General features: G+C 42.7%; 4 protein-coding genes across 6 annotated transcripts; 2 read left to right on the top strand and 2 right to left on the bottom strand.

The window, feature by feature from the left end:
• Window positions 1-114: 114 nt before the first annotated feature.
• On the bottom strand, window positions 115-4679 carry hspd1 (heat shock 60 protein 1). Its single transcript, XM_028393891.1, has 9 exons — window positions 4552-4679; window positions 3290-3465; window positions 2805-3140; window positions 2629-2724; window positions 2441-2534; window positions 1760-2274; window positions 1506-1680; window positions 1239-1417; window positions 115-1119 (listed from the first exon to the last, which is right to left on the bottom strand). Exons 2-9 carry the CDS (start codon window positions 3461-3463, stop codon window positions 952-954), a joined length of 1737 nt encoding a protein of 578 aa, XP_028249692.1. The 5' UTR covers window positions 3464-3465; window positions 4552-4679; the 3' UTR covers window positions 115-951.
• A 436-nt stretch (window positions 4680-5115) lies between these two features.
• On the top strand, window positions 5116-11828 carry LOC114426690 (MOB-like protein phocein). Of its 3 annotated transcripts, XM_028394219.1 has the most exons (9): window positions 5116-5247; window positions 6585-6740; window positions 8347-8409; window positions 8901-9001; window positions 9333-9375; window positions 9493-9579; window positions 9674-9753; window positions 9922-10033; window positions 10335-11828. In XM_028394219.1, exons 1-9 carry the CDS (start codon window positions 5125-5127, stop codon window positions 10467-10469), a joined length of 900 nt encoding a protein of 299 aa, XP_028250020.1. In that variant the 5' UTR covers window positions 5116-5124; the 3' UTR covers window positions 10470-11828. The 3 variants fall into 3 exon arrangements, with proteins under 3 accessions (XP_028250020.1, XP_028250018.1, XP_028250017.1); XM_028394216.1 differs by lacking the exons at window positions 5116-5247; window positions 6585-6740 and adding an exon at window positions 7574-7679; XM_028394217.1 differs by lacking the exons at window positions 8347-8409; window positions 8901-9001; window positions 9333-9375; ... (2 more) ...; window positions 9922-10033; window positions 10335-11828 and adding exons at window positions 6846-6935; window positions 7011-7214.
• Window positions 11829-12238: 410 nt separating this feature from the next.
• On the top strand, window positions 12239-13560 carry LOC114453743 (MOB-like protein phocein). The gene is made up of 5 exons (XM_028433636.1): window positions 12239-12250; window positions 12423-12509; window positions 12606-12685; window positions 12854-12965; window positions 13267-13560. The coding sequence occupies exons 1-5, from the start codon at window positions 12239-12241 to the stop codon at window positions 13558-13560; spliced, it is 585 nt and encodes a 194-aa protein (XP_028289437.1).
• A 218-nt stretch (window positions 13561-13778) lies between these two features.
• rftn2 (raftlin family member 2) lies at window positions 13779-24637 on the bottom strand. Its single transcript, XM_028393799.1, has 9 exons — window positions 24237-24637; window positions 18260-18440; window positions 17424-17532; window positions 17146-17320; window positions 16789-17007; window positions 15643-15749; window positions 15351-15454; window positions 15187-15268; window positions 13779-14816 (listed from the first exon to the last, which is right to left on the bottom strand). The coding sequence occupies exons 1-9, from the start codon at window positions 24373-24375 to the stop codon at window positions 14613-14615; spliced, it is 1320 nt and encodes a 439-aa protein (XP_028249600.1). The 5' UTR covers window positions 24376-24637; the 3' UTR covers window positions 13779-14612.
• Window positions 24638-25293: the final 656 nt, after the last annotated feature.

The following is a 25293-nucleotide window of genomic DNA, read 5'->3' on the forward strand; positions in this document are numbered from 1 at the left end:
AAAGAAAAAACAAAATGTGTCTTTTGTATCAATACCTTCATCACTAGTCACAACAGATTATCCACTAAATAGAAGCTGTTTCTTAAGGTTGAGTCAAATGAGCTAATATTATAATTCCAAACAACTGAGATATTTATTAAATCAAAAAAATGGAATCAATTGTCCAACAACAAAGTACAATGATCAGTGCCATCTGGAATAAAGATGTGAAGCAACAGCACCATCTGCTGGCTCCTTTAAGTGTAACATCCTGTGTTTCATTAAGCAGGAGGAGATGAAGGTTGTCAAATACACTCCTCCTTTCTAACATACATTCAGCTGAGCGACACATGAATATGATGATTCAGTAAACATTTTTCAGGCTAACAGGCTCTGATCATTTAGGCACTTTGTCCAGCTGTGATCAGGAAACCGGAAAAGAAAATCTGTAAGAAAACTTTTTAATTGAATCAAACCACTGGTGACAGACATATGCATATATAAAAAAAACAACATGAATTAACAAAATACTACGACAACAACAGACAACGACTGAAGCCCTGCTTTGTGCTCAGTCAGAGGATAATTCTGCTTCATTTCAAACTCCCATGATCCACATCAATGTGCCTCTATAGTCTTTTTAATTTATTAATACATTGGTGTAAAACACAGCAGTCTGAAATGAAGAGAACGATCCTGTGACTCAGAACACTGACATTTCTTTCTTCTCCCATATTAGCATTTTTCTGTTTTTACACAATGATGGGTTTTGTACCAATGTGTGAGGACGACTGATGTACTAACTGGGCTCGGCGGTCTTATTCTCAGTCCTTTGAGTGGTCAACAACCATTCAGCTCCAACATTATCGTGGTCAGTCAGTCGCTGTGGATGGAGCTCGGTGGAGGCGAACCTCCAGCCGGCTCCAGCTCCACTCTGCCAGGTTTAGTCTGTACAAAGTCAGGAGGACTGGCTTAGAAACCCATGCCGCCTCCCATGCCTCCCATGCCACCCATACCACCCATGCCGCCCATGCCTCCAGGCATCTCCTTCTCCTCCTTGGGGATCTCTGTGACAACAGCCTCAGCAGTGGAGAGCAGAGATGCTACACCTGCGGCATCCAGAAGTGCAGTTCTCACCACCTGGAGGGATTAAGAGTTTTTAGCTCTGTGATCTGTGATGGATTTAGGATGTGCAGACTGTAGGAACTTTATTCAATCTATAGGCTTCGTTAAGCTAACACATGTAATCTGATGTGTACCTTGGTGGGGTCGATGATGCCCTTCTCCACCATGTTGACGTACTCTCCCTGCATGGCATCATAGCCAACTTCATCTGATGACTGCAGGATCTTCTCCACCACAAGTGAACCCTCCACACCTGCATTCTTGGCGATGGTCATGGCAGGAATACGAAGCGCCCGTCTAATGATGTCCACACCTGTGTGGAGCGAGAGCCACATTTAAAGTTTAAAAAGTCAACATGTTTGAGTACAGAGTGGACTTTACAGTGGGCATGCTTCACCGACCGATCTTCTGGTCAGCGTTGGCAGTTTTCAGTGCATCAAGGGAGGGAATGCAGCGCAGCAGAGCACATCCTCCTCCAGGGACGATGCCCTCCTCCACAGCAGCCCGGGTGGCGTTCAGAGCATCCGTAACGCGGTCCTTCTTCTCATTCACTTCAACGTCACTGGTTCCTCCCACCTGAAATGAAGCAGTGTTGTTACAATTTATACATTTCTACAAAAAGATCTGGGGACCAGCAGATGAGACAGGGTAATACCTTCAGCACGGCCACACCATCCGACAGCTTGGCCAACCTCTCGTTGAGTTTCTCCTTCTCGTAGTCACTGGTAGTGTTGTCCAGTTGCTCTGCAATCTCTGCCGCCCTTTTCTCAACCTCAGCTGGGCTGCCGCCTCCCTTCAGCAGCAATGTGTCATCTTTGGTGATCTGCACCTCACCAACACGACCAAAGTCATGAGCCTGGATGTCCTCAAGAACCAGACCCACAGCCTCATCCCCAAACACGGTGCCCCCGGTGGCGACAGCCATATCCCTCAGCTGATTTTTCCTGTTGTCTCCGAAGCCCGGTGCTTTAACAGCAACCACCTGCAGCCCGACTTTCAGCCTGTTGAGGACTAGTGTGCTCAGAGCCTCTCCGTCCACATCCTCAGCCACAATAACCAGAGGCTTGCGGTGCTGGTTGGCAATCTCGAGAGCTGGCACAATGCTCTGAACACTGGAGATCTTCTTCTCACTCAGCAGCAGGTAGGCATCCTGGAACTCACACTTCTGACCTGGTGGAAACAAAAGAAAACAGATTACACACAGAGGACCAGGAAAGAGTCAAAGCCCATTCAAAAGCCTAAGTCTGACAAAACCTGCTCAAATGAATAAAAAAAACAAATGGTCATTGGTCAAATGCAAAAGTTCAGATACTTGAGCTGTAATGTACCATCTTACCTTTGGCAGTATTGATGAAGTACGGTGAGATGTACCCGCGGTCAAACTTCATACCCTCGATGATCTCCAGCTCATCATGCATCGTCTTCCCATCCTGACAAATTTAACAGGTATAACACAGAAGCAAATTATGTACAGGCTTTCAACGAAAATTAACCAGTTTGCTGTTCTTTAGAGCAGAAACTAACCTTCACGGTGATGACTCCCTTGCGACCAACTTTCTTCATGGCGTTAGAAATGATGTTACCAATCTCTACATCTCCATTGGCTGAGATTGTAGCCACCTGAAATACAGGAAATGTTCATTAAACTGCTAGCAATTTCTTTTTACCACAAGGGGGCAGCAGACACAACATCTACACACCTGTGCAATCTCCTCAGGGGTTGTGACTGGCTTTGAGAGCTTCTTCAGCTCGTTGATGATGGTTTCCACAGCCATCATGACGCCACGGCGGATCTCCACAGGATTGGCGCCTTTGCTGATGGTGTCAAAGCCCTCCTTGGCAATTGCCCGAGCCAGAACAGTGGCAGTGGTGGTGCCATCGCCGGCCTCCTCGTTGGTGTTGTTGGCCACATCCTGCACCAGCTTAGCTCCAATGTTCTTGTATTTGTCCTTCAGGTCAATACTCTTGGCCACTGTCACGCCATCCTTGGTGACCTTTGGACTGCCCCAGCTCTGCTCAATGATGACAGTGCGACCCTGAGGAGGTGGCAGAAAGCAATGAGATGAGTGTTCTGTCAATGTTATGCAAGACCATACAACTATGCATTATTCATAGCTTATATATTCTGTCAAGATGTTTTAGTTTTCTACCTTCAATCTACCAAAAAAATTTAGTCTTGTGTTACCTTTGGGCCCATAGTGACAGCCACAGTGTCAGCCAGCAGGTCAACTCCCTGCAGCATAAGAGCTCGAGCGTCAGCACCAAACTTCACATCCTTAGCGTAGGCTCTAGTGAGGTGGGGAGCAAGCGCCCGGCTCACGGGCCTCACCTGTCTCATGACTGTGGCTAAACGAAACATGTCTGTGTAGGGAAAAAGAAACACACACACACAATATGTTTAAGACTTGTTAAACACTGACTGTGTTGTTTCCATAAAAGAGCAGGACTTTACATTTTAGCTCAAACTGACATCTGAAAGAAAAAAAAACAGACAGAAACTTCTTTGACTACAGAGGGTTAATTAAACCAGAAAAACCACTGACAGCAACTTTTGTAAATACAAAGCTGTAAGAACAGTTCTCAGTTTTAAGCATTACATCTCATTATGCATTAAGCATGCTAAATAATTAACCCCTCTACTTTTGGTGAATGTAAAAAGCAACTGAAATATTTTAACCTGGCCCTAAAAGTATGACATTTCACCCTTTTATCCCTTTGTTGTGTACTTCTACTGTGTTAGATGTTTAACTGAAGATTAACTACAGTTACTTAAATACTTAAAACTAGACATGAAACAATCAAAAACACAAAACGTTACCAAATAATGTGTTACTGTAAGAAAAGCAGCTTTCTGTTTCTAATCAAATCGTTGATCGGATTATTCTTGATCTAAGCATTGATCGTGACTCGGTTAATAAATGTCCCCTCACACACCAGTTCCTGGATCCCCCCCACGTGTCCTTTCAGGTCGCGCGTCACAAGGTCACACTGTGAAAGCATGTGCGGAACTGCCTCCCCATCCCTGCCCAGCTCAGCCCATCACAGCGTGTATGTATCCCTCCCTCAAATACCCAATTGTGACCCACTCTGGGCTGACTGAAGGCAAACTGGTGCTAACTGGACTCTTCCTGTTTTAACGTTCAAGTAGCTCAAAGACCACCGATAATTGCATCACAAGACACATCATCCCTGACTAATTAAAATAATCAAATTAAGAATAAATAGCTTACAAAGACAACGGTACAGTCAATTACAGTCTGTAGTGACATATTGTCACTCTATGTCCTTGCACTGAAGAGGAAATCTGTTAGCTAACTGCTATTAAATTACACCTAGCTTTTCTTTTGCTATCCTTAATGAAATATGCTATAAACCGTCGGAGTTAGTTCAAATTCTGTAATCTATAACTGGCTGGTTTTAAAGTGTCAAAAAACTGTCGACACGTACCTGTGAAGTGAAAGCTTGTAGCTGCTACAAGGTTTGAAAGACGGAATGATATAACGACTGGAGGAGAGGACAGCCGTGTGGAGCAGCGGAGACGAAACTGCACATGGCCTATCACATCCGGGTAATTTACCGGCCGGCCCCTAACCATGTATAACACAAAACTGCTTCAAATAACTTATTTATTTTAAATTGTTTAATACAAAATACGTCCAGGTTCCGCATTTTATCGTTAATATCTGTAACATAATTTCATAAAGTATATACAGACTGACAAGGTTATAACATATATTTTTAGGGATATCATATTATACTCGTTCCCGGGAAGACAGTTCCAGAATTTTCTTGCGTGCCATTGGAGGAAAATAATACAGGTCAAAGTTGACATTGTGCAACATTTCAGAAGCATTTTTATCAATGACAAAGAAATAACAACACAACTCATTTTAAAAATGTTGCCATATATTCTTTCCACATTCTATAGTGTGCATGTGTACAATATAATGCGTATCTACATACATTTAGACGTGCTAGAACTTTATATCATGCCAGTGAAGTTCGGCACACGTATTGCGCATGCGCCTTCTGGATACTTCCTCACGTGGAGCGATTCCCCTTCAGTGTGTCAGATCCACGCTCAACAAGGAATCGGGGTGCAGTTTCACGCCGGCTCTCAGACCTCTCACACATCCAGAAATGGTAAGATTGATATGAGCAAACCTCAGCTTATTAGCACAGAGTTCTCGGTATATCAAAATATTTTATCGGGCTGTTTATTTCTGACCATCTGGCTGAGATGTGGTTAGCAGCTAACGCTCTGTTAGCTAACATTAACATTCATTCACAAGGTCAATCTCCTGAGGAGCGGAGTGAGGTGAAAACCTCTTCCCCTCATGTGTGTTAATGTTAATGATGCTCCAGAAACCAGTCAGCCAGCGGAGCAAACGAGATTTACCAGCACCGGCTTTAAGCACGCAGGCGCAGCTACAGGCTCACTGTTAGTTACTTTAACAGGTAAATTGATGCTTTTACAATTGTGTCCCGCAGGCTCACACACACGCGTGGCAGTTATCAGTGTGTAGCTGGAGTTTAATGTGTTGCTCACCTGCCCGGAAGAGCCTGGGTCGAACCCACAAGCCCCGTGCTTTGTAGACCAGCTCCTGAGCCACACTCAGCCTCAGTATGAAGAAGCTTTACGACACTGTAGTAAAAAGCACATTTAATCAAATACCTGTCCAAGACAAACCTGAGGCAGACATATTGTGTATATTTGTCTCTAGGTCTACTTGAACTTTAAACGGTATGGTGTATTTTTAATACCACACTGCTGGTTTTTAATGTTTAATTCCAGCTTGATTGGGAAATAAACTTGGCCCTTTAATGTTACATTTTCAAAGGGTAATTTGTAATACATTACATATGCTGCATCAGCTGAACCAATATGACATTTAGGCTAAATCACTAAATCACCAGGCAGGTATAGTTAGCTTCAGGCTGGCCTTGGATGTTATCTTATAATGGTGTAAGCCTGGAGGATGTTTGATCGCAGCTCAAGGCTGCTTTATGTTGGTCTGTTTGGTGTTTTATCAGTAAGGTAAGCAGCCCCCCTCTCTTCTTGTCTCAGGGGCAAACATCAAATCCCCTCCTGCTTCTCTTCCCAGTTGCCTAAATCAAACCGGTTGACCTCCCCCCAGTAACCTTCAGCCAAGGTCACTCACATCTGCCACCATCAGACGCTCAGCACACAAAGCTGCTGTCCTCCTGTCTGACTGTAGACATCCCCTGACATGTTTGGCCTAATGAGTTTTGCAGTAACTGATTTATAAGGACTGCCTCTGTGGCTGCCCCCCCTCCCACCACCACACACACAGCAGCTGATTAGTCATTCCTCTATTCTAACCGGAACATTCTTTATAGTAGATATTTCTCAGTTTGTGTGCTTCATTGATGTATGTGCCCACATGTAATAAAGCCAAGGTTTTTTTTTTAACTATTGAGAATAACCACTGACTTCCTGTCTGTGTGGTCTTCTGCAGGCCTTCAGAAAATTCCTGCCGCTGTTTGACCGTGTGCTGGTGGAGCGTTTGATGGCAGAGACGGTAACAAAGGGGGGCATCATGTTGCCAGAGAAGTCACAAGGCAAAGTGCTGCAGGCCACAGTGGTGGCAGTCGGACCTGGTGCTGTTAACCAGGTAAAAAAAAAAAATTAAAATTTAATTAATTAAATTACAGATTCATTACAAAATAGCGTGATTGTGACTTCCTGTGTGATTTATTTATTCATTGTGTTTCTCCAGAAAGGCAGTGTGCAGCCAATGAGCGTGAAGGTCGGAGAGAAGGTGCTCCTACCAGAGTACGGAGGGACTAAAGTCGTTCTGGAGGAGAAGGTGAGGCACTATTTTAGTTGTTTTAGAGATGTTTGTGCTGTTTTTTGGTTTAACTCCTCGCTGTCTGTCCCACAGGAATACTTTCTGTTCCGTGATGGAGACATCCTGGGGAAGTACGTGGAGTGAAGCTTCAGTTTGTGTGTTTTCTGTAGAATAACGCTGTCATCCCTGGAGAAGAAATTTAAGTTCATTCATGTCTGTTCTTTCTTTTTCTATGTCAATGCAAATTGTAAATAATTCTAAACACATTTTGTTACAATAATAAAGTTGAACTCCCAATTGTTGTTGTGATTTTTATACTGCAACTAAAATGTTTATAAAATAAATCTGTAACTTTATATAGGTGAATATGCATTAATTACTTGCCATAACAAATACATAAAACTTTAAATCAACTTATTTAAAAATTATCACATTGAGCAGTGGTTAAAGCTGAGTCTGGGCTCATTTTAAATATGTGGCCAAGTAAGCTTGTATTTGAAAGTATATTAATAAAGTTTGTAGCCATTGTAAAAACTGAATAGATTTTAAGGTGAGGGCTTTTGGGTTTCTAATTAAAGGTTTTTGGACCCGTCCAGGTTTATAAAGCTTTAGTAATGATGTAATAAATCAGTTTACCGAAGCCAAGCTTCCGCTCTGCTGTTACAGCACCCCGGCTGACGAACATCCGGTTATTCTGTCGAGATGGTCATGGCGGAGGGTACTGCAGTTCTCAGGAGGAATCGGCCTGGAACCAAGGCTAAGGTCTGTTTTCACCCTTCGGGAACTCTTCAGCACCACCGCAAAACGATTTTAAGCCCAGACGACGCAGCGCCTGTGTGGCGGAGCAGTTTTACTGTTCGTGTTTTATCGTCAGCTCGGTCGAAAGGAACGAATAGGAAGGGCCTGACCTGGAAACGACCAGTTAGCTAACGTTAGCCGCTGCTCCGTGTTCTTCGTGGGATAAAAGACTTCAGTTGCTACGTATTCTGTAGAACTGAAAATCATTAAATAATAAATAATAATAATAAAAATAAAACAAACACGACAAAGACAATTTACACACTTAACCCAAAACACATCGTAAAATGTGGTGTAGCTTTTCAGGACGGTCTTCTCCTAGCTGACGTTTTGTAGCTACCTAGCTAGCTAGTTAGCTTTGTAGCTCTAAGTGTTATGGAAAAGGCAGACAACTTTATTAATAATGGACTCTCCTTTAAAATCTTTACATGCATTGAAAGTTAAATCGGACGACAACCAATCTGTTTATTGTATATCTATTGATTCATATGTATCATGTGTTATATCGTGAATTAACGTCGAGCTTCGCCAGTTGTTTTTATTTGATGACAGCTAGCTTGAGGGGCTAGTTCTGGTTAACTTGTGCCACTCTTGTCAGTTCAGAGCCTAAAACTGTCCCCACTCTCTGCAGGATTTCTATAACTGGCCGGATGAATCATTTGAGGAGATGGACAGCACCCTTGCTGTCCAACAGGTGTGTTGACATGGTGTGTGTGTGTTTTTAGACTGACTGCTCCCTTTTTATTTGGGTGGAGGCAGGAGGTGTGTGACCTTGATTAAATCATTTACTAATGAGTGATAAACCAATCCAGCTGTATTCATGTGGTTACATAAAACATTATTTAATCAGTTAAAGAATGAAGAACTGTCCAAGTCGCTGGGTTGTCTCATTTGAGCTTCTTATGAAATGTTTTCAGACCAGCATCTGTCAGAGTTCATGTACATTTGTGAATCTTCAACTCCAGTCATCCATTAAAAGATAGAAACACACATTTAGTTACATCACATTACAAACAAAACCAGCTTGTATAGTTTTATTAAACCGCCTCTCACTGATGGTATAACAAATACAGTGAAGATAAGCAGGGTGCTCAGTAAAAATATAGAATTTAACTGTATGATGGAGATCTATGTTGCATTGGCTATGTGTAGATCTGTGCTAAAGTGTGTTTGTTTCTATTTCAGTACATTCAGCAGAACATTCGATCAGATTGCTCCAATATCGACAAAATTCTTGAGCCTCCGGAGGGTCAGGATGAGGGCGTATGGAAGTATGAGCACCTTAGGTAAAAGGATTTGAACATGAAAGTGTATAGTGTGTTGTACTTATCTGACAATATTGCTGTTTAATCCATCAATGGCTGATATGTGAATTTAAGGTCAATGTGTGTCAATTCCGACCTCATCCTAATAAGATTATGTATTTCTAGTTTAATTCCTGCAGCCAAAACCGGAATCCTTTCTACTACAAATTGTTTAAACAAGACTATAACTAGTTCTCACTAGTTTGAAAAAAGGTTGTAAGCATGCAGTTTGAATAAAACCTGAGCTTGTAGTCTGAGCTGACGGATCACTCGTTCACGCTCATGTTTGTACATTTGTTTGGATCCTTTGCAGGCAGTTCTGTCTGGAGCTCAATGGACTGGCTGTGAAACTGCAGGTAAGGGATTGACTCATTCACACTTGAGTAGTGCCACACTGCAAGTGGATAATTTCTCCTGGGGAGTAGCTTAAACATCCACCATCAGCTGTAGTGACATTTGTGTTTATCCTCCAGAGCGAGTGCCATCCAGACACCTGCACCCAGATGACAGCTACAGAGCAGTGGATCTTTTTATGTGCTGCTCACAAGACACCCAAAGAGGTGAGCCAACATGGTGCTGATTTAATCACTGATTGAGCTTTCATGGTTTAAAGGTTTCCTCATTGACAATGTGTTTGTGATGCTCTATTCACAGTGCCCTGCCATTGATTACACCAGGCACACGCTGGACGGAGCTGCCTGTCTTCTCAATAGCAACAAATACTTCCCCAGCAGGTTGGTAGTGTGTCTTATTATCTTATTCTTATAACTGGTGGATTTTAAAATGAGGTCAAACAATTCGTTATTGCAGGTTCAAAGTTTTAGATTGACATCACGTCTTCTTGCATCCTGTTATGGCTTACTAGGAAAATTAATCTGACCACTGTGTGTTTTTTTATTTAGGGTGAGCATCAAAGAGTCATCAGTTGCCAAGCTGGGCTCTGTCTGTCGCCGCATCTATAGGATATTCTCTCATGCTTACTTTCATCATCGCCAGATATTCGACAAGTATGAGGTGGGTGTTAATAACTCGTCACAGTTCATCTCAGCAACAAACAGCCAAGCATGGAGCTTAATTTCAAGGAATTAGAACAGAAGTAATAATCAGGGTCAGTTGTTGGTGAACACTGTATGTGAGGCCAACAGCTAAGGGATTTTGGGTATCGCAGTTCTAATCACATGACAGATTTCTCAGAACTAAATGGCCACACTGATAACAATAGGTAACTTTGTCTCAAACCTTAAATATGCAAACTTGTGTGAAAATGTCAACAATGGTGACCGCTGGGTTTTTACAGCTGTGTGTGTATTTGCAGAATGAAACGTTCCTGTGTCACCGGTTCACACGCTTCGTGATGAAGTACAACCTGATGTCTAAGGACAACCTGATCGTGCCCATCCTCGAGGAGGAAGTGCAGAACACCTCGTCAGCTGGGGAAAGTGAGGCCTAAGAATCAGCAGCTGCCATAAGGGAGACACATGTAAACACACAATATTTACATATTACAGAGGAGACACATTTTACATACACACACACACATGTATACACACACTACAGTGTATTAAGGCTCCTGTCTACACTGTCCATGTTCCTCCTCCCCAGTCACCTGTGTTTATCTCAAAGGAAGTAAGAGTATAGGAGCAGAGTTCAGCCGTGTCAGCAGGACTGTTGTCTGTTCAGGGTCGCTCTGCTCTCATGTTACTCCTTTAGGGAAACCTCATTCCTCACCCCACACGTTCACAGGATCCGATGCGCTCGCCACTCCGTCACCGTTTGTAAATGTTTCTCCGCCATTTTTTAACAGAACATAAAACAGCTCATTTAGATGCTTTGTGGCTGTACTTGAATATAACAACCCTCTGTGCCTCTAACTTTCTCTGTCATCACTCATATTAAGCATCAGTATCAGATTTTAAGTTTATTAAACAGTGAAAATAATGTATCATTACTTGCGACATACTTTTAAACTTTATGGTTTGAGTTCAGATGCAGCTGATCTCAGTAACAAGCATTAAAATAATGATTGGGTCTGCTGTTGATAAATTATTAATCACTGAGCTGTGACGGAGTGGCGAAGGGACGCTTGCTGTGGATGTTGTGGGTTAATCTTCTTCAAGCAGCTGGATTTGCGAAAGCCTCTGTAACCATGGTGACCTGTATTATTGACAAAGGCACACACTGACAGCCTCTCACTCTGTATATAACCCGTCCCCCTGTTCCTCCCTCTTCTTTACTCACTGTCATGTTTTCTGATGGTGCTTCACTTTTCTGTGTCTGCTTCTGTTTTCTATTTGCTTGTGTTGCCTAAAAGCCTGGTTTGGGGGGGTGTCCTATGAAACAGATCACTAAATTAGCCTGCTAACTTAATTATGCTATATTAAAACACAACATAGGTGTGTGGCTTGTGTGGTAGTGAACAAAGAAAAGCGTAATCTCTAGCTTTGTACATGTACTAGCAGTCAGATCTTTTGTCTTCAGCCTCTGAAATGTTGTAAGGACGACTCCTTGGCTAACTGTGATCCTGCTTTGTGACATGACCCCACGTTATTACTGTGTACAATGTGCGCGATGTTCCTCTTTCCAAAACACGATATAAACATTAAATGAGAACATAAGGAAGGAGTGAATATTGGCTACATTTTAATATCGGAGCACAACCTATCTTCTTCTTTAACCCTCTCCCTCATTAAGTTATTTTGTGGGAGGAGTCTTGTCAATCCAACCCACTTTTTTTTTTAAATGGACTAAAACATTTTGTTACTGTCGACATTTTCATGATGTCTGTTAATAAAAAAGACCTATTATTCAGCCGGCTGTGTGCTCACAGTTTTTTGTTCTGTAAACAAAGGTGTGATATTGATATTGAACAGAATGAGTGTGTAAAAGCAATCTGCTGCTTCCACTGTAAGGCCAAATTAAAAGACATTTGTGCAATGATTTGGGATTTTATGGGTAATTATGGATTGTATATCAACTTACTAAATGAGGCCTTTTGTTACCTTGTTAATGGTGGTGATGCAAGCCCTCCTGGCTGACATTTAGTATTTAGTATGTAGTAGTAAGTTACCGTCCCGTGGGCTAAAATCAGTGCAAGCTAGCTGGCCAAGCTTACTACTGTCTCACTGTACAGATCCCAGCAGACACAATAATGGTAAACATGCCTGCCTGACATAAACCAGAATTATTTTTTTTTACTTTTATATATGGGGAAATCAGGTGATGAGGCCTGCAGTAAACTCATGTCACTCCTACACACAGGAAATACAGTGAGTGTTTAATAGAACAATAAGGATTGACTCATTCACACTTGAGTAGTGCCACACTGCAAGTGGATAATTTCTTCTGGGGAGTAGCTTAAACATCCACCATCAGCTGTAGTGACATCCCAGTGTTTATCCTCCAGAGCGAGTGCCATCCAGACACCTGCACCCAGATGACAGCTACAGAGCAGTGGATCTTTTTATGTGCTGCTCACAAGACACCCAAAGAGGTGAGCCAACATGGTGCCGATTTAATCAGACTCACTGAGCTTTCATGGTTTAAAGGTTTCCTCATTGACAATGTGTTTGTGATGCTCTATTCACAGTGCCTTGCCATTGATTACACCAGGCACACGCTGGACGGAGCTGCCTGTCTTCTCAATAGCAACAAATACTTCCCCAGCAGGTTGGTAGTGTGTCTTATTATCTTATTCTTATAACTGGTGGATTTTAAAATGAGGTCAAACAATCCGTTATTGCAGGTTCAAAGTTTTAGATTGACATCACGTCTTCTTGCATCCTGTTATGGCTTACTAGGAAAATTAATCTGACCACTGTGTGTTTTTTTATTTAGGGTGAGCATCAAAGAGTCATCAGTTGCCAAGCTGGGCTCTGTCTGTCGCCGCATCTATAGGATATTCTCTCATGCTTACTTTCATCATCGCCAGATATTCGACAAGTATGAGGTGGGTGTTAATAACTCGTCACAGTTCATCTCAGCAACAAACAGCCAAGCATGGAGCTTAATTTCAAGGAATTAGAACAGAAGTAATAATCAGGGTCAGTTGTTGGTGAACACTGTATGTGAGGCCAACAGCTAAGGGATTTTGGGTATCGCAGTTATAGTCACATGACAGATTTCTCAGAACTAAATGGCCACACTGATAACAATAGGTAACTTTGTCTCAAACCTTAAATATGCAAACTTGTGTGAAAATGTCAACAATGGTGACCGCTGGGTTTTTACAGCTGTGTGTGTATTTGCAGAATGAAACGTTCCTGTGTCACCGGTTCACACGCTTCGTGATGAAGTACAACCTGATGTCTAAGGACAACCTGATCGTGCCCATCCTCGAGGAGGAAGTGCAGAACACCTCGTCAGCTGGGGAAAGTGAGAATGAGTGTGTAAAAGCAATCTGCTGCTTCCAATGTAAGGCCAAATTAAAAGACATTTGTGCAATGATTTGGGATTTTATGGGTAATTATGGATTGTATATCAACTTACTAAATGAGGCCTTTTGTTACCTTGTTAATGGTGGTGATGCAAGCCCTCCTGGCTGACATTTAGTATTTAGTATGTAGTAGTAGGTTACCGTCCCGTGGGCTAAAATCAGTGCAAGCTAGCTGGCCAAGCTTACTACCGTCTCACTGTACAGATCCCAGCAGACACAATAATGGTAAACATGCCTGCCTGACATAAACCAGAATTATTTTTTTTTACTTTTATGTATGGGGAAATCAGGTGATGAGGCCTGCAGTAAACTCATGTCACTCCTACACACGGGAAATACAGTGAGTGTTTAATAGAACAATAAAAATGCAATGATAAGGAAAGCAAAATGTACAACTCTGTCCGATGAGGAACAGCAGAAATATTAATACTGACAATAAACATGTACATGAACTGCAGGTCAACATCTAAGAAATATACAGCTGCACTGTGTCCTCTGTCACTAGGAGCACAGCACCTATCCACTATGTTTGTAGCCTTCTTTGTGGTGTCTACATTACCTACAATGCAATGCAACTGCCATCAGCTGAAACTGAGTTTCATCTTACATCTGCTAACAGACTTAATGTCATTATGTCCCTTTAATAATATGATAATACTTTTCAGTCATTTCGTCCACGGCAGAGGGAGTAGAGTTGTGTCAGTACCATGTAAGATCTGCAGCTTTGACAAAGAAAACTTAACACTTTAATACTTTTGAACATGTGCATGATGAGCTGTAACATCTCTGTACAAATGCAATGTGTGAGGCAGCACATTTAATCAGACGTCTGTAACAGGCTGATGGAGAGGAGCTGCCAGATTTGTACAGAGGTTTCTAAGAGATTCTGTGAGCTGTGCAGGAACATAAATCTAAACAGCTCCAAAGTGGAGCCTGTCCCCCTCATTTTATCACCAGTGTCCATTTTGTGCCTCGTAATATTAACACCAAGTCCAATAAACATCTGAACTGATCATAAAAGTGAAAAGTGTGTCAAAAGAAATTCTCATTATGGCTTCATTAAAAAACATTTTTAAAAAAAGTGCCAAGTTCTTCTAAGTGAAGTCTCTTAAAAGGATGCAGATTTGTGCCTGTCTGTGAAGAAAAGCTGCATCCACCGGCTTACATGCAGGTGACCTCCGCCTTTCCCTCTTCCTGCTCAAAGCCACCTTCCTCCAGGTGGGACAGGGAGGTGGGGAATCCTCCTCCAAACACCGGGAACCCCCCAATGCCTCCTGCGGTGGGTGAGAGGTCATCTGGAGGGACGGGGCTGCTGACCACCCGACTCACAGAACGGCTGGAGACGTCGCTGTGCACTGAGATAGTCTGTAGACAAATGGGGGGACACTGTGAGACCACAAAGCAGGAAGCACACACTGAACATGCTTAGTGTGTCTGACTGTAGAACCATTAAAAAAAACCATGGAGTTGATTTCTCAGAATAGTACTTATTGAGGTGCCGCTCTACTTTTGTCCAGCAGGGTGCAGTGTAACCACACTCAAAACATTTTCCAGCTGATCCAATCTGAGGGAGACCCAGGAAGAAGATCTTTCTATCTAACCACGTCCAGCTTAAAATAAGCAACAGCTAAATAATAAACTGACTGTCACAGTTTAAAAGGTTTTGTGATAGTTTTCTCTATAGATTCATCCCTCTATGTAATTTTTTAGAGTATCATTATGTATCTCTTCTAACCTGGTTCCTTGGCTGTCCAGCAGTCTGATTTCTGACTGGCCTCTGGAGAAACACAACCTGCTTTGTGGCCAGATTTCCTTCACTGCAACAACAACAATAAGCATCATCAGAAAAACACATGAACCTATCACAGAAGAATATATCCGTCTTGAGTCTGAATCTACCTGTCATGTCGAATGATGGGTGTCGGCAGAACACACGTAAGCAGCCAACCGAATTCAGCTAGAGTGTGAAGAAGAGGCCCGTAGTCGGTTTTCACATTGGAGCCCTGCGCGGAAAGGACACGTATAAAGTATATATACATTCTGTACTGTATGAAGAACTAGGTACAAAGTGGCACAAACAGATGGATTAAAAAGTTTTAATGTTGGTGATACCAGCCCTCCTGTCTAACATTAACATTTAGTATGTAGTAGTAGTAGTAGTAGTAAGTCTAAAATTGGAACACACACTGACCTCGATGACAGTCCACTGCTCCACAACGATGGTGTCGTTGGCAGGAGGGGAGGTGCTTCTCTCTTCGTACACGAACAGTCCCTCCAGAGATCTGGGCACCGGCTCACCTGAAACACACAGACTGCCCCTTTAAGACACCATCAAAAACATACAGCTGACCCATTCTAATTAAAATGTCTTCTTGAGAGTAAGAACCCCACAGTGACCTGATTCTCAACATCGTCAGGCTCCACATTAATGCTGCATAGAGGAAACATGGAGGGAATGTCACTGGTTTGATAATGACCCAGTTATTAGAAATAGGTTAAGAGCTCCCATGTGTTCTCCATGAGAGCAGAAAAGAGTGGAGGGCTCTCGCTGCTGTTTGCCTGTGTGTGCATCACTCACTGCCATAAGCCAGCTGACAACTGTCTTTCATTTTTTAACAATGAGAACAAAGATATGCTCTCCTTACTCTGAACATCTGCGACAGGACGACAAACCCCAAGAGGTTTTCTCTGCATAATGAATTAAAAAAGACTTCAGGCTTTTTTTCCCCTGCATAGTTTGCATTATTTTCTTCTCTCATCAAGCTGAAAAACAAAATGTTTTACACATGCACAAAAAACCTCACTTCCTGTTTTGGCTTCCCTCTCCCACTGGATCTATTTTTGGAACTGTCTTCCCGACCTCACTGACCTCACTTCCTGTTCCTCTGCAGAGCAGCAGTCATTCACAACATAGAACAACCCTTCACACAGCAGGTAATCCTGGCCTGTTAATTAAGGAGGTTTTTAACTGGATGCTGTCCACTTTTTAATGCCACTGTACAGAACCTACCTGCAGTTCACTTAGAGGTGAGATTCTTCTCTATGAATAGAAGTGAATTGGAACTACACTAAAATAATTATTCACACCTGTTTTTTATAAAACGTTCAGAGTTGAAACTGAAAAACATACTAGCATCCTGCTAATGGATATTCATCAGTCATTGGCCTGTTTAGCCTCCTTCTTGGCAACCAGAGTCCATAAGTATCTCTAACTGTAAAAATGGGAAACTGGGACAACGTCTATTATTTTTACTCTAAATCACAACATAAGGTTTCATTGTTTTACCTTCTGGTGTGGAAAAATGCTACTGTGACCATAACAAAGCATCAGACTAACCTTTCGGTGTGTCCCAGTACACAAAGGAGTCCACCAGCGACCAGCCTTTCCGGTAGTAGGCAGCAGTCAGCTCCAGCCAATCGGCCTCCAGAGCGCTGACCACCTGCCCCTTCCTGGACACGCGCATTGAGAGCGCCCCTTGGTGGTACTGACATGCCAGCGAGTCCAGAGGAGCACAGCCTGGAGCCCAGCAGTGGAAGAAGACCAGCAGTCTCAGGTCTGGAGGAAGAGATAATGAGGGATGAACAGAGATAAGTGCTCATTACTCTCCTCCTGGTTGGCTAAAGATGTTGCCACAGTTCCACCTCCAGCCAATTACAACACTGGCTAATGAATATATAGAGCACTGAGTCTCACCAGGACTGTAGGTGTTGTCATCCAGCTCCCGCTCTCCAGGTGGGGTTCGAGGAGGTGAATGTGGGGGGGAGCGGCAGCCCCTATTAGGACTGTGCACCCGTCCATTGGTGATCCCGCTCACCTGCTGGAGGACGGACCCGATGAATCTAACACCCCCCCGTGCACTGCTGTTCACCTGCAAAGAGGGCAGACAACTTTAAAAAGGAAGTTATATCACCTAATATTTAATAAATATTTATTAACATTTAGCATTTAAAGCTGGATAAAACATGGCCGACCCGGTCAATGAGCGCTCTGACTGTGTCGCTCGTCAGCGAGTCTCCAGGTAAAGGCCACTCCTCCACCCTCAGCACCGGCACGCTGTGACACATGGACGCCGTCTGCTTGCTAAAAAGACAGATGTTAGGGACCACGGTGAGACAGTTCAGCGGTCACTGTCACAGAGCTGCAAACACCAACAGATAAATCATTTACAAGATCAGCAGGAGACACAGACCTGCTGCTGTCTCAGCAGCAGTCCCCCTGTCTGCTTGTGGTATGTCTGCAGTGGTTAGCATCATTCAGTGGAGAAGTTGCATCTCACAGTAGTTGTTGTGTGACTTTTAGCATCTCTCAGTGGTCTTACTGATCTTTTATCAGCAAATATATTAGGATTCTGAACCCAAAACCTGTAGGTAGATGGGAAATGTTGACTGACCATGTAACAGGAGGAAAACCAGCCAGAATCTCTTCAGGGGGGTTAATTTAATTATGATAAAATCACTTCTTGCACTTATGTTTATATCACAATTATCTTAAACTAAGAGTTCCCTTCTGCACTCCTGTTAACTGCACCCATAGCTGCTGGTGGTATGACGACCTATCGGACCTCAGAGATCAGACTTGCATCCTCCTCATTGGCTGCTGGGAGACCCTTGTTGTTGGGTGGATTTCCACTAGACACATGTCAAACTGAAAACAAAGTCTGGCCTTCTATCAGGGCTCTGCATTAAATATGCAGCTGACTTCATCTATCTTTCATCTACTTACTACACAGCATGATGTGAAGGGAGGAGGGGGGGGGTACAGGCTTCATTTCAGGGCTAATGTTCAGAGGTGGGTTGGGACAGTGTACCTGGGTCTGGGCCGGGCCAGGATGGCACGGTAGAGCAGGCTGAAGGGCAGTGAGCGGGTCCGGCCCACAGACAGAATGATAGGGTGCAGGGCGGCCAGGACATAACCCTGCGTGTAGTATGGCTGCAGGGCCTGCGGCAGCTCGGACAGCGAAGAGACGTACTGGACAGTCGGACGGCTTCCTGTGTGGGAGGAGATTGATTTACTTACATTTTTACAACTTTTAAAGTTGATAACAAGTGGAGCTGAAGCAGAATCAGACTATGAAAGTTTATGAGAGCTCACAAGTGCTCCCACACTGAAATAAGCAATCACACAGTATCACTACTAGTATCAAAATTCCACCATTTTTGCCTACATTTTCAGTCAATCAATCAGATAATTATCTCAGCTCTCCAAAGCACATTTAGAGAACTGCATGTGTGTGTATGTGTGTGTGTGTGTGCGTGTGTAGAGAAATGCTGTAAAAGTCACCTGGTCCCTCCCTGTTTCATTAGCTTAGCATGAGAGGTGTGTAGTCTACACTGTGGAGTTTGTTTATGTGCCGTAGTTCAGCTCAAAAATCACTGCAACCATCGTATTTCCTGTGTCCACAAAGAGAGGCTGTTCACAGAGAGGATTGGCTACATGCCTCGCTCACACAATCCATTCAGCACATGTCTGGATTTTAATGCAGCAGATTGCATTTCAGATGAAGCAAGATCACAAGAATGAAACCTGGGAGTGAAACAGACAAAGTGTGTCTTTATGTAATGGTGCTAGGGATGTGTGTTTACACTCTCCATGTGCAGACAAAAGCAAGTCTCCATAAGATAAAATTCACAAATGTTAACATACAAATACTTAAAGTGTAGGGTTAGTCAATGTCATGTGAATGGAGGGAAACATGTCTGCTGGTGTTTTACTAATGTTGTAAACAACAACACTAAGTTGGGGACCTCCTCCCTTATGGGGACAGAAAGAAAAAACTGTGTGTGAGCGAGAGGGTGAGAGAACATTCCTCACTACAACCCCCCCGCATTCTTCTAACACCCCGAGAGATGTGGGAGACTGACGCACAGCTGAGATCACCGCAGCCTCTGAATGGGCCGTGTGGCTGGCGCCCATTATGAGACTGAAGACCACCAGAACCGCAGCCAGGGCCAGGCAAACACCGCTACAGGCATTCCTGTGGGTCTGAAAAGGTTTGAGGTGAATTTAAATTTAACATATGCTGCATTTGGTGAACAACACTGATGCAGTTTTAAGAAACAGAATCATAAACAGAGGCGCAGTGGTTAAGGATTGCAAAAAACTAATTTGTGTATTTACATTTATTTACTAGTGTTTTGTTGTTATTAATAATTATTTTGACTCCTCAGTCATACATATTTTGGAAGGGACACTAGTGGCCAACCAATATGACATGAACCCAGCATGGTGTGTGTGAAAGCATATTAGCATTTAGCCTCAGAGAACTAGCTTGTTTTTTGTGGTAGTGTCTTGTTGCCAGGCAGCTTTCTCTTTTTCACACCTCCACACATGGGCCCATAAAATCCATCTCGTAGCTCCTGTTCTCTGCCTCTAAATGCTCCTCCTCCTTCCCTCTGTCACCTCCTCCCATTTTCTCAACTCCATCACCCCTCTCTTGTGCCCTCAACTTCTCTTGAACTGCCTCTGCTTCTTTACCCCCATTTTTTCCTCCTAGTCTTCCTCCCTCCTCCTCCTCCTCCTCCACATTCTCCCACGCAGCTCTGAACAGAGGCCTCACTGTGAGGGCTGATGTAGCGAGTGGCAGCAGGATGGGAGGGGGTGTGAGGGCTGACCAGGAGCAAAAGGCTACAACAAAAGCTGTGTTTAGAGGTGTGTTTGTGCCATCATGGTCCTCCAGGGAGCTTTTATCTGCAGTGTGGACCCTTTTTTTTGTCTGGATGCAGCTACTGATCCATGTTTGACTCTGGTTTGAAACTCTCTCAGCCTCAATTCTGTGTATGTTGGCATCAATAAGGCTCACTTAGCAAAGATGGCTGAGGATGAACATTCTTAGAAACAGGCTAATCCTCATATGGAGAACCCTCTACCACAGATCATTCACACAACATTATGTCATTACTGGCTGTGCAGGTTTATGCTGCTTTTCACTGTCCTTGAAACATCCTCTAAATTTAATAACAAAAACACTGACTGAACTTTAATCTAAAGTAATCCAGCAGGGCCCATTCATTAGTTTCTCGGATTAGACAGATATTACATTGCACTCCTTCCTTAGAAATAAACTGTAGAGACCACACATTTCACCACAAGTTCAACCAACACGTCACTTCAGGTTAAGCCATGGCTTCAGTCATAAATCCTCTCGCATCCTCTCGTTTATTCATCCTGACCTGCTTCCATGTGCAGTGTTCACATCACCATAATCCCTCCATTCCCTTCATAGTCTAGTTCAAGCCATCGCTGATCTGTGTGTGCTGAACAAATACAGGCCAGGACTACTTTTTCTGTCAGGGCTGCTTCTGGCCTCAGGCAGGAGCCGAAGCCGGAGCAGGAGCACGGAGTTTCTTCAGAGCTGTTTTTATTTAAAGCCTTTATGTTTGGAAATGATTATGTGGGTTAAAAAGCTAATTGATGGTAACTAAACACCACACTTATTACAAGCAGCATAACGGTATATACAGTCCCTTGTCTTTACTACAGAAATTATCCAATGAAATTGACTTTTAGCACAAAGCAGAAAGTCAGTGGCCATTTCCTGGATGAATGCTAAGAAGTGATGATCAATAACAATAAAGACTGAGCTGAAGCCTGGGTGCTTTCTCATTCTCAGAATATACAGTTTGCTATATGTACACCCCAGGAAGTATTAGCCATTAGGTGCTTTGATGTGCTGCCTCGGGCTCCTCGCTTACACATTAGGTCCAACTCTCAGTTGGACTAAATGAGGCCAAGTTAAGGGGAGCACTGGGATGATGACAGTCAGTGTGTGTGTGTGTGTCCCAGAAACACCATTTCAAGGAGTGGTGATGATGTCCTTAAACCAAGGATGAGATTCAATGTATCAAGTCTGACTCCAGAATGATTAATATGATGGTCATCATTCAGGTTGCAGCTCCTCCAGGAGCAGTCATGCTGTGTGCCTGACATTAACAGGCATCAACACTGTTCTGACTAAGTACAGCAAACACTGCAGGTGATACTGGAAACTTCCTGATGAGTATTCAGAGATTGATTTCAAAGTGGAAACAACCTAAAGCAATCTGCTTTAAACCTGATCTATAGCCAGAGTATTCTCTGCACATTTGGAAGCACAGATTGGCTTTTTGTGGGTCCCTTTAATGAACAAACCTGGCTGACAGATTAAATTGGGTTTTTTCACTAAAAATCATAAAAAAGTCATATATAGGGATGCCAGTTTTCACCAGGCTGCTACAAACTGGGATCAGTCCAGTTCATCTATAGCTGCGCCAATAATGGAGCTTCACACTCAGCAAGATATTTCCACGTTTCACACATCTCACTTCCAAGTGACAAAGACAGAAATCCAAGAAGAGAGAAGCCTCCTGGCATTTTTTAACTTACAAACCTGCACTGAAAAGTTTTATGGTGTGATTTTTCTGCATCCTTCTGTTCTGAAACCTCAGATTTTTACAGAATATAACATGCTGATGGAGAGTTAAACAACCAGATTTAAAGGATTTGTGAGGCTTCCATTGTGAGGCTACATCACAAAAAGATGCGTCTGAGACCGGAGTTTATCCAGAGTGGATGCAGACACATCTATGACTCAGACTCACGCACACTGTAAAGTGCTTTATTTATAAGTGTGTAAAAGCAGACCTCATGACTCCCTGCTCATAACAGAGAATCAAAATACTTCAGGAAAACTTCACAGAGCAGCTCAGCACCACAACAAACCAACACCGACTGGTTGTATTAACAAAAGCTGTTACCTCACCTCTAAAATAAAAGAATATAACAGCAGAAGTACAGGCTGATGAGGCGCAGCAGATAATGTAATTTTAATCTAGTTTTGTAAATAATTTATTGAGATTATAAAAAGGTTATTGTCATTGGCTAACACTGTCTTGCTTAAGCTTATATAATACTTAAGTTATCTTGCCAAGAGGCTCGTCAGGCTTAAATTTGAAAATGATTAAAAGGATTACATTACAGATGGAGTGCTAATCTGTTTTCATTGTTTTTCTTTAAAATTATTATTAAGTTGTTATTTGTTGACTCTCAGTGCTACTAAACTGGGTCCTGCACACAGCATTGATTTTGTGTAGCACCTGCACCAACTTTAGTTTTTTATGGGTGAAGTTATTGAACTCAAAGAAAACAAAAATCAGCTAATAGATCGATATCTGCAGATCTACAGTCAGGAGGGTCTACATGATGAGATCTCATGACCGGATCGGTACTTTGCCTCCCTGACCTCCTGTGACTTGGACAGCAGCACTTCCGTCCCTGATTCATCACTGTGTCTGCCTGCTGTTTACACGCCCGGCTACCATTGAGAACTTAATCACCATTTCCTTCCAAATAGGTCAGAGTGAAAGCGGCCAGTCGGGGGGGGGGGGCCAGATGTGGAGATTATCATGGAAAAACGGCAACGCTCTAACATACACGTTCAAATTCAGACTCCATATTATAGCAGGTGGTTCCTCGTTCATCTGGGAGGGTGCTGCAAAGGGAGATGTGTGAACCAGTGTGAGAGAGTGTCTGAGCCAAGGCAGGGAAAAAAATTAGGTTGACCTATTTCTAGATAGGCTGAATGAACGGCCCTGTTGCCAGGAAAAGTCTGGAGTTGGATGCTGTAACACTGCACACATGTCAAGGGCTCTGAGACGATTCCCATGGTTTAAAAGCTGCACTCCCCCCCCCCCCTTTGTCTGCCTATATGGTGAATTTATTGCACTTTACAGACATGTAAACCCCCTGAGGGAGAATAAAGTGATACTACCGTAAACATGTCTGCTATTTAGGGTCATTTTAAAGACAAATAAACAAAGAGGAATGTTTCAACAAGAGGAGGGGTTAGGTTTTTACACCAGTCCTTTAGAACAAACAGAGCTGCTGGTGCCTGGAGTAAGATAGTGAACATTTTGGTGTTTTTCATTTGGAAAAAATGAATTCAAACGTGAATGAAAAAAGTGATAAGAATACCGGTCACAACAAAATGCAGCTGTTGTCCAACCAACACAAATATGTTAAGCTTACAGCTGTTGATGACAAAAGAAGCATCAAATGCACCTAAAGCTGTAAAATATTAACTATGTTTGCTTGAAATGATTCATTCATAGTCAAAGACGGTCAAAACCATGTGATCAAACAGGGATTATCATTTCATTTCTCATCTCAGTGATTAATCAGTAAGAAAAATCTATTGTTTGTCTGTCAAATACAAAACAGCAGCTGAGATTGTGGATATATTACTTCTATGTTTTACTTGATTTAATCATGAAAGTCTATAAAACAAAGTACAACTATGTACAGCAGGGCTTCCCTCTCAGACTGCATGTAACAGGCTGCCCTTCCTAACTGGTAAAAAGCAGGGTTCAATATAAAAGATAGATCTTAAGATAAAAAACTGAATTTGAGAAAACATCTGTAACATCTGTATATTGGCCTGTTAAAACACAACAACATCATAAAGGATTCATTCTAATTGGGTTAATGCTGATTACTTCTATAATCAGTTAATCTGCAGATTAACTTTATGTTGATTAATGATGATTAATGATTAGGTTTGTAAATTAGTTTTCCTCTTCAGTCAAAAAAGTTATTTTTAAATAACATACCACTCGTAAACTAAAATTTTATGTTATTTTCTTTAGGCTTTGACAAAACAATGTCTTCAACAATGACTCTTCAATCAATTGATCAGAAATGAATCATCAATAATACAGCCTTTCAGACAAAAGCTCTAAGTGCTATTACCATTGGGGAAGCTGGAGCAGTTATTTATTATCTTTCCGATCAAATAATCGATCACATCTTACCTTCCAGGCTGAAGTCCACCAGCACATACTCATACACGGTGTCCGTTTTGGTCTCCACCTGCGGTCTTTTCAGCGTGGAGTAGATTTTCCCGGGGCTGCTGTCCTCCGGGTCTTCAAGTTTCCTCAAGCCGCAGCCCATGGCTTCTTAAGGCGGGTGTAGCTGCTCGCTCAGCGAGGTGGGAGCAACGGAGGAGCCGCAGCCACCGACAGACTCAGCTTCTCCCGAGCTTTTAACTTTAACGGGACCGCTGCATCCCAACCGCAGCCGATGAGGTTAATCCAGATCAGGGAAAAACTGGAACAAAACAACAGTCCGGCGGCTTAATGAGGGAAAAGACAAGCGGGGAAGTGATTACATGAAGCTGCTGTTACTTAAAAAGTGTCCCGCTTAAGTGTTTGCAGCTCTGGAGGAGGAGAGGAGGAGGAGGAGGAGGAGCAGGAGCCGCCTGGAGAAAAGTTTCCCTCCACAAACAAGCTGGCACGGAAAACACCACTTCCGGTCAACATTTCAAAATAAAGCGCCATCAAACGGAAGCAGAAGCACGACGTATGTTTGTGATTTTTTACAAGTTATAAAGCTGTGCTGATGAATATCTACTTTTCATAGTTAATTTCTTTCACAGTGACATTCTTTTAGAATCAAATAATTATCCATTGGTCCTCCTTTTACTCCTTTTAATAAAGACATGATGAGTTTCCCTAGCACGTTTCGTTTTTAATGCTTTTGTTTTGAAGTGAGATGTCTCTAACATCCGGGTGTGAGGCCAGTGATAGCTGTTGACTTCAATGTGGTAGAGTTTTTGTTGAAAAGGTTGTTTGTTCATTGACAGAACCACAGATGTTTAAGTGTTTACTTACTAAAAAAAACAGAAGCTCAGATATCAACATGAGGCATGGAAGGTTTTTGTGTGGCTGTAGGAACATGGAGGAACATGGAGGATGTAGAAATGGTGCCACCATAGCTATTTCTGCAGTCGTTTACAAACAATATGAAACAGATATTTATTTGCATGTTGTTATGTCCATAAAACATAATGAGGTAAACCAGCAGGTCATC

This window comes from Parambassis ranga, chromosome 21 (assembly GCF_900634625.1).
Source record: "Parambassis ranga chromosome 21, fParRan2.1, whole genome shotgun sequence".
Taxonomy (NCBI): Eukaryota; Metazoa; Chordata; class Actinopteri; family Ambassidae; genus Parambassis; species Parambassis ranga.